This window comes from Austrofundulus limnaeus, unplaced genomic scaffold, assembly GCF_001266775.1.
Source record: "Austrofundulus limnaeus strain Quisiro unplaced genomic scaffold, Austrofundulus_limnaeus-1.0 Scaffold3, whole genome shotgun sequence".
Classification (NCBI taxonomy): Eukaryota; Metazoa; Chordata; class Actinopteri; order Cyprinodontiformes; family Rivulidae; genus Austrofundulus; species Austrofundulus limnaeus.
The window spans coordinates 83,546-92,948 of record NW_013952405.1 but is presented as its reverse complement, the minus strand read 5'-3'; the positions used below and the strand labels follow the sequence as shown (position 1 = coordinate 92,948).

The 9,403-nt window shown below is 37.9% G+C and overlaps 1 protein-coding gene across 1 annotated transcript in view; it reads right to left on the bottom strand.

Annotated features, from left to right (window-relative positions):
• The window catches only part of wu:fl23c11 (uncharacterized), a gene marked incomplete in the record, with an annotated part of 14,302 nt that overhangs the window by 4,328 nt on the left and 571 nt on the right, over positions 1-9,403 (bottom strand). Inside the window, 15 exon segments of the mRNA XM_014015821.1 lie at positions 1-955; positions 1,578-1,616; positions 1,727-1,822; positions 1,953-2,004; positions 2,104-2,166; positions 2,674-2,894; positions 2,976-3,030; positions 3,108-3,170; positions 3,256-3,383; positions 3,579-3,620; positions 3,696-3,807; positions 6,340-6,443; positions 6,576-6,620; positions 6,828-6,965; positions 7,053-7,080. Coding sequence (XP_013871275.1) covers positions 150-955; positions 1,578-1,616; positions 1,727-1,822; positions 1,953-2,004; positions 2,104-2,166; positions 2,674-2,894; positions 2,976-3,030; positions 3,108-3,170; positions 3,256-3,383; positions 3,579-3,620; positions 3,696-3,807; positions 6,340-6,443; positions 6,576-6,620; positions 6,828-6,965; positions 7,053-7,080 — 1,992 coding nt within the window.

The following is a 9,403-nucleotide window of genomic DNA, read 5'->3' as shown; positions in this document are numbered from 1 at the left end:
ACACACACACACACACACACACACACACACACACACACACACACACACACACCTACAGGGTAGAGAAAACAGCTAAACTGCATCACTCGAGGTACTTTTGTCATCACAAGCTGCTCATCCCATAACTGGACTTTTACCCTCTGAAGCTTTCAGATCCACACCACTTCACCAACCGTGGGGTCAGGCTCTGGGCTGGACGGGGGTGTTATAAGATACGATTTTAAGGGCACAGTTTCCCCAGAGTCTTCCACTCCCCCGCCCACACAACCCTGAGACACCCCAGCAAGTCTGAAGACATTAGTGCCAGCGGTGAACCCTGACAGTTTCTGTGCCAGAGCCCGGGATGCCATCCTGAGCCCTCCGGCTCGTTTCCTCCTGGCTGATGCAGAGGCCACTTTCTTGGTTCCAGCGAGCTCAGTCAGAAAACCCAAGCTCTGCGACGGGAGGCTGTAGACGTGAAGTCCACAGAAGAGCTGTGGGAGAGGCCGGAAACCATCCGGTGGCTCAGGTGGGAGGGATTCGAACTGCACCAACATGAACCTCTCCCCGGCACGGCCCTGTAAGTAGTCTGCAAGGATACAGCTCAGCGAAGCACCAAAAACATCCATGTGGCGTGAAGGTGGGGGGTAGGCCCACCCCAGCTGGCCCTCCGCGTTTACGTTTTGTAATCCATTCTGCTCACAGCTGCAGGCGCCCCATTCTTCAGCTCTCCTCCAGGTGGCCTGGGTCAGGACCAGCACCACTTTACCCCCCTGCCTTTGCAGTTGGTCCAGTCGTGAGTGGAGCCACGGCATGGGGCCCAGTGCGCTGAGCTCAGCCTGGCTCCAGAGGTCCAGAGAGACGGTGAAGCCCAGGGACTGAAGCGACGAGCCCAGGTGACACAGCAGCCCTGGCAGGCGCCTATCAGTCTCATCAGAGGGATACAGCAGCACCACGTGACTGCCACCCACTGCACCTGAAGAAGAAGAAAACTGAGAATATCACTGTTTTAATCAAACAATTATTCGGTATGAAACAAGTAAAAAAAATACAACCCTTATCAGTTATTTACTTCCCCTAACTCAAAGCAAAGTATCTTCACTTCAAATCTGTTATTTCTGAATTTCCTACTCAACACTGATGTAAAATAGAACTTTTGATGTTTATTTATATTTAGGTTCATAACACACTTGTATCGAACAATACAGATTTTTTTAAATTTGCTTTATCAACTTGTCTTCTGAAGATGCTCTGTGTTGAAGGATCAGTGGATCTGTGTTCGACTACTCCACCTAGGCTGCATTTTTGAGCGCAGATCCACTGTGAAACTTGCTGTTTCAGCAACATTCAATTTAAAAACTGTACTTTTGAGGTTAAACAAGTGTTTATAATTAATTTAAATAAATTACAAGTTAAAAGGGGCATGGAAATTTCTCTTTTTTGTATTGAAAAATATTGAACCGTGAGACTAAAGTATCGAACCAAACTGAACTATAAATTTTCTGTATCATTGTACCCCTAATATATATATTATCAGCATAAATTAACAATTAAAAACAAGTGTTTGGTCAAAATAAGATGAACGGTGGCTGTTTCACCTTTAACATCGTCTTCTTTCAACCACTTCCAAACGTAACCTGGCGAGAAAACAAGAGTTTAAATTTAGATTTATTTAAGCTTGTTTTTTTGTTTTTTTACAGAAAATGATATAATAGATTTAACGGTGCACAAATAATAATAAGTTCACCTTTTAGGATTCCTTGTATTAAATAGGCTGCAAGTATAGCCAAACACGTGAGCATTAATCCAATGAGAAGCGGTAGGATCCACCTAACTCGAGAGGCTGGGAAAACAAAACATGAGGGTTTTATTAAGCATGATAACAGTTTTTTTTAATAATGTGAACAGTTACCTAATGTAATTGTTTGTTTTGCATATAAAAGAAACTAAATCTAAAGAGCTAATAGTCTTACTCATAAATGGACAATGGGGCTCTGAAAACGCCTTCATTCCTTCTAGTTTCCCCTAAAAAATGTTTCAAAAGAGTTTTATTTAGTGTTCACAAGAAGTAGAAAATATTTTCTACAATTTTATAATTGAACTAGTAAGAAGTGTTATTGGTACCTGCACACAAAGCAGAGGATGGCGTGGCACAGTGAACAATCCTGTTTGCTGAAAATATGAAGACTAAGCAAAAAGGGAGAAAAGAAATCATGATTAATAGCAGTGAAATTTTGGCGCTTGGTGTTTAAACCTGATTAAGATGCGTTATTAAGAGATAAATTTGTTGTTCTTAATTTCAAGTAGACAAACTTCTTCGCCAAAATGTTTCAAAGTTCTACTAACAGATTTTGATTAAAAAATGCTGATTAAAAAATGCTAAATAATTTTACCTAGTTGTTGTTTTCTAGCTTGTTGAGAGAACAACTGAGAGAAAGATATTTGGAATTCTGATTAGTTGAACCATCAGATCACTCTGTATGTACAATGTTAACCTCAGGTTATTGTCAACCAAACTAAGTGTGAAAATGTTGCCCTCTAATCTAAACAAAGCAGTTTTCTAGTTGACAGGCACAACATTGTACAGTTCTAAACAGACTTTTGATCATTTTTGACAATGATGCTATAAAAACATCAACTTTTTTCCTATAGATTTCAGCTTTTGCAATTGGATTAAGTGCTCTTTTTTTATACCAAATGTCTGCAGCTTGATTTAGTCCAGCTGTCTTGCAGTTTGTGCGTGGAGTTGATCACTTCTTCACACCAGCTCCCCGTCAGATCTTTCTTGCACAGCCGCACCTCTCCCTTCAGTTTGCAGGTGGAAGTTATGCTCCAGGACAGCCCTGCTCTGCCACTCCTCAGCGGAACCTCCTCCATTGTCACGTGTATGTTCTGGTGCATTCTTTCAAATAAAGCTGGCGAGGAATTTAAAACAAAAACACCACTTATGTTTAATTACTTTTTATAAACTGACTGAACAAGAAACTCCTATTTACCTTTATGATGTCTGAAGGGACAATACTCCACCCTGTCTCCTTCCCCCCACCATGCCTGTAAACAAAATATTCACCTTACTAAGTAACTTATTTGAAAGAAAAAAAACTCTTGCATGTTTTTTGTCTTGTTACCTGGAAGCACAAGCAAGGTGCGACAAATTCTGATGAAACCGAAATCTCACTTGTGTTTCTGGGCTGTAAAATGGTTTTATAAATTAATAAAAACACACACCTAGAAATCTGCATTATCACTTATTTGAACAGATTACTGCAGACTGACCCATGGTAAGTCTTTTGAACATACTCCATCCCAGACCATCAGACCAGAGAGCTTGTCTTGTTTGGAGCTGCTGCTTTCGTGTTGCAGTCGGACTTCACCGTCCTCAGTTTTTGCACGGAGTACGGGAACTAAGAGAGACACGCATTAGTCATCATAAATACCAACTAAACAATCATCTGTCACGGGTTTTGAGCAGCTGCAATAAAGGTCAAGAATGCAACGTGATTGAAGGTGCAACATGACATGGCAACAGTTACTCAAATTAATTTATTTATGTTGAGAAATTGCTTTAAAAGTTACAGAATGAAACTTTAACTTCTTACCATTACATTTTGTTACAATCCTATCAAGCTTCTCATGGCAAACTGAAAGAAAGAGGAATTATTATTATTACTATTATTATTATTTGGTTCTGTTCAGATTATTGTGCTTTTACTCACCATCATCTGGAAGTGTGATGTTTTGTACTTTAAACCCACTCTTTGCTGACTGTGTTGTAACCACAACAGTTGAGCCAAAACGCAATTTTTCTAATTTCCGTGTCAACAGCAGCTGAAAACATAAAGAAAATGTTAACACAAAATCCCTCACATCAAACTGATAAACATTTCAATGTGGATGGATGTCAGATACACACATTAACAAGTCACCCAAACATACTCTAATACGTCCTTACCCTTCAGCTCCATAATAGAGGGGCATTCATGTAATTGTTGTGTTTGTTAGTAAAATATCTTATGAACCAGAGGTCAAATTCAAACGAAACTCCTGGAAAGTAATCCCTGATTCTACCACAGATTTTACGCCTGAATAAAACCTGATTAAAAATGTCTGTCAGAGCGGATCAACTCTTGCAAATGGCTGTACAGATAGTCAGGATGAATTTGGAGTGGTAGTATCTGAGAGTCATTTCAAACTTATTCTGAGCGCTAAAAGTTGTGCAGGAATTGGTAACATTTTTGGCCTGTACGTTGCCCAGCTGTTTTAGAGTTTTGTCCCTCAGACAAGAGTAGAGGGAAGTTTTAAGTTTGTCAAAGAAGAGAAAATTCCTTACAGTCCGTAAGGCTAAAAATAAACCTCTTTGATGTTGCTGCAGTTACTGCTCAGTATTACTCACCTACGGACCGCTTCTTACATCGTGAACCAGTTTTTCAACATGATTTTAAAAATCATCCAGAGTTCTAAGCTGCTTGCTCTCTTTCTTGCCAAAGTTGGACTTAGTTTGTGTAGCTTACACACAAAATTTTAATATCTGTTAATTGGCTGGGTCATATGATGTTCTGTTTGCTAAGATTAATTACCTGTGGCAGGCCGCCATCTTGGATGAGGTTGTCTGAAGTTAATCAGTTTAAGATTAACGTTCAATTATCAATTTGAAAGTTTTTTTTTTTTAATTCGTCCTCTCATGAGATACTTTTGCCAACAGGACCTTTTCTGGTACAAACACGTTCCCTTTTGGGAACCAAAGCCTGGTCCTAAAACAGTGGATCCTCATTTTTGGGTCAGGGGTTAGGACTAAGGTGTGATTTGAGCCATGTTTAGGTTTAGGCTCTAGAAATGACTGGAAGTCAATACACGGTCCTAATAAAGATAGAAATACAAAACGTGCGTGTGTGAAAGTCTGTGGGCGTGCATCCACGTAATAGTTTGCTAATCAGTATGTCACATCGACGTGGAGGAATGTCATCTCATTCTTGTTTGTATTTGTTTTGGTTTGTGAGGGTTTTGGTTTGTGCACAGCTTTCTAGATGTTCTTGCAATCGTGTCTGATAAAATCTGTTCTTTTCCAGTCTGATCTCTTCTAGATCAGCTGCTGTGCTTCAGATCATTCTTCTTTCACATGATCTGTTTCACACGTTTCAGTCGTTGAACACAGTGTCTGATGTTTGACTTGTAGAAGTACGCTTGCTGAAGTCATTTATGAAAGGTGGTCACCTTTCTGGGATGGGAAGCCCGGGTGAGGCTAAACACGGTATTATGTCGTCACAGCAGACTAGCATTGAAAATCAAATTAAAAATATTTCATAAAACAATGGATGAACTCATAAAACTCTCAAAAAGTAATTATCGGAGGAACAAAATTAGAGGGTAAGTAGCTGAGAGTCATGCTCTTCACTTCCTTTTAGAGCTACACATTGCTCACCATCGTTACTAAACATTTAGTGTAATCACTGTTTGTTTATTAGCAGAATATCTGCTAAATGACTGAATTGATTCAGTGCAACGCTCAGAAAGTAATGACTGCCTGCACCTCTGAAACTTGAGACAGTAAATAATGGCCTAACTGATTCACATTAGCCAACACAAAAACATCCCAAACTCAAGTCAGATTTACAAATATTGAGCTTCTGTAAGTGTTGTGTTGTAGCAGCTGACGATCCTCTCTCTGATATACTCTGAATGCTAACACCTCTTCAGAGATCCCACAAAATAATGTGGGATTATGTCCAGGGTTATTTACAAGGTTTGCCCAAAACAGCTGCAACTCCAGCAAAAGATTATTTCATCTTAAAACTTGAAATCAAAGCATGACCAAACTTGTTTGGTGTTTTTTGTAACAATGTTCTTGAGAATTGTAACAATTAGCACGCTAACGGAGGGTCTGTGAGTCCGAGATGTAGCTCTGGAGTCTTTTGCATTTTTTTTAAACCCTAACCCTTACACACTACTAGTACTGTACACAACTATCATTAACCTTAACCTAACCCTAAAAATACCTTTCCACAGTATTAGAACCAGGCTCTGGTTCCTGACCGTGATTAGAAAAGGTCCTGAATAGTTATAAAAACCAAATATGCCCACAGATGTGAGGTGATCTCACTTGTTAATGATCACTTAATCACTGCATTTAATTCATAGAACCCAGTTGCCGCAAATCATCTTCAAGAGCAAGATGTACCTGGTCATTTTTTCCAGGTGTTTTTGTTCAGTTAATATTAATACAGAGTCATTTATAATCTTTTATCCTTCTAAGATTTGATTTATCCAACTCCAAGACTTGATAAGGACATGTTTTATTATGTCTTGCTGTGTTAAATTATAAAACCCAGATGCTTTTCATTTGGTGACTATGACCAGTATTACCTTGTGTGTGGTTTCTTGATTTAAACCAGAGTAGCGCAGATTAAACGTGACTGCTCTGCAAACCTCTATGGAACTTGGGAAGGAGAGACCCACTTTCACTAGAGCTGCAACAAAGAGAATAGAGAAAACAAAACATGACAGAGGCAAATTAAAAACTTGCATGCGCACTAAACTACGCTAATGTTTTCATCAGTCAGAGGGAAGAAACCGTTTTCTTCTACTGTTTGTTTTCATACCTTCTTCCTCTTCGTCATCGTCACCTGAGCCCTCGGGACCACTCCCTGTAACGAATGTGCAGAGTGGAACTGAGGTCAGTGATCGCTTCAGCAGATATATTAATACAAATATATATATATATATATATATATATATGACTGTACAGCAAACAGTGCCCCAAAAACCATTAAATATTTCATTTCTTTTCAGTTTAAACCAAAGTTGTACTGTTTCACTCTATAACAATATCTCAAAAAAGAAGTCCAAGTTACTTTGAAGAGTGATGTGGATTTGCAGACATGGCTCATACACGTCTGCGATGTCAGAGACAACAAGACTGGCAGTAAGCTGCACCTGTGCGATGAACACCGAGCCGTACGGATCATGCAGCTTTTCACAGAACTGAACATCTGTAAAAACACAGTTTTCTGTTTTAGACCAACTACAGATGTGCAGTGGTGTCATTGTGTGATAGATGCAACAGTAAATCTTGTTACCTGAGCTCACATTGCAGTTAGTTAAACCCTGGAGGAAAAAGTAAACAATGAGCATGACACTTTAAAAATATCACACGTATAAAAATTGGTGAACTTTGTACAGCAGGGTTTTACAATAAAATTGCTCAGGAGGTCACAGTTACTGAAAGTCAACAGCTCAGGGGCCAGACATCCTGTAATTATTGTCTTCACATAAATTTAATTTGCAATTTGAAATGTAGTTAATCCTAAAATGAACTATTTTTCAGGACTGGAAACTTTTGTTATTTTAGTTTTTTAATGTTTCTCTCGTGGACATTTTTTTAAAGTGAATTCTTTGGTGGACTGGGCTGAGCTCTGCCACAGCCTGGATTGTGGCCCCGGGGTTGCAAGTTGAATATATAATGTATTTTTTTACAGATTTTACAGAAGCTAAATCTGAAACCGGATATCAATTTTGCTTTAAAAATAAAATAAAAAATACTTGTGATTCTGTGATGTTTTTTCCATCTTAATTACATGCTAACTGAATTATTTAGTGCTTCTTGTTTTTAGAATTTTCATGATATCTAACAGGATGAAAAAAGAAAGAAAAACAAGCAGGAAATTAAGAGCAGTCTATATAAATGTCAAACAGGACAGGTTTTTAAACATAATTACACATCATCAAACTGACACTAAGTCAAATTATGTTTTTTTAATGACAGATGTCTTTGTTAGAGCAAAACACAACATAAGCTCCTGCTAACATTCACAGTGAGTGAATTATTAGTTTCTGTGAGCAATAAGAACAACAGGACCATAAATCTAAAGTGTTTACGATGAAAACTCACAATGACCACTTGTTTAAGAACACTGAACTTGTTTTTGTTGTCATACCTTCAACAAAACTGTGTATAAACTGTAACTATGATGTTAGCTTTTATTGCAGACTTAAGAAAATGTGATGTATTTTTAAATGTCTCCAGGTCATTTTTTCCCCATGTCATGCTCTACCATTTAGGGGTGCAACAATACATGTACTCGTATCAAACAGTGCTGTATTGAACAATACAGATTTTTAATATTTACGTTATCAACTTGTCTTCTGAAGATGCTCTCTGTTAAAGGATCAGTGGATCTGTGTTCGACTTCTCCACCTACACTGCATTTTTGAGCGCAGGTCCACTGAGAAACTTGCTGTTTCAGCAACATTTAATTTAAAAACTGTACTTTTGAGATTAAACAAATGTTTATAATTTATTTACATAAATTACAAGTTAAAAGGGGCATGGAAATTTCTCTTTTTTGTGTCGAAAAATATCGAACCATGAGACTAAAGTATCGAACCGAACCGAACCGTAAATTTTCTGTATCGTTGCACCTCTTATATATATTTCCAAACACCAACCCTTAATCAATCTTAAAATAAATAGAATTTGCTTTGCATACCCATGAATCCCGAACAATATGTATAATGCCTGATCCTAGCCCTATATAAAAATGTATAGTTTACAGGAAATAAAAAAAAACAAGACATGCAGCTTGTTTTTGAAAGTTTGGGTAAGAGACCAAAGCTGAAAAAAATAAATACATAAATAAATAAAAGAAAAGAAGAAAAAAGTGAAATCATATGTACTTTATGATGTTCACCACGGTCATAATCTTAGCTGTATGCACACTTTCAGTCAATTTAACAGCATATTTCTATGGTCTGCAACAAACTACAATCAAGTTAAAGCTAAGTTTTCAAGAAAACTGCATAACAGCAGTAATGCTTCCTAAAACACAAGTTTTCCTCACATTACTGAACACAAGTCCAGACTTTCTGCTTTCTGACTCTGGTTCTAACTTTTTAAACTGATATCATTATAAAGTTGAATTTTTTTTCAATGGATTTTTTACATCTTTGCATCATCCTTATTCATGTGTGACTTTTTTCATGACTTTGACCATTATTAATGGAAATATCTCTGTTGTTAGGCCTACTATAACCTATTAAGCCCTAAGGTGTTTTAGAGGTAATTTCCACCTGAAAATGCTCAGCAAATTACAGTAAATCAAGAATAGCTCCACAGTTATGAGGTCTACATGCTAATTCTGTAAAGGGAAGATCTTAAAGCAGCATAGATTTGTCCCAAAATGTAAAAAAGAAAGAAAAAAAATTGAATCTTTCTTGAAGACTGTGTGTAATGACAGGACTGAGTGTATGTGCTGAACAGACAGCACATCATAGGAAACTGAGTTCCTGAGAAAAGGTGCAGCAGGGTAAGGTGTCAGGCTAAACATTAAATAAATAATGAACATTAAACTTTGATCCTTTATACTGTGTGTGTGTGTGCGTGCGTGCGTGCGTGTGTGTGTGTGTGTGTGTGTGTGTGTGTGTGTGTGTG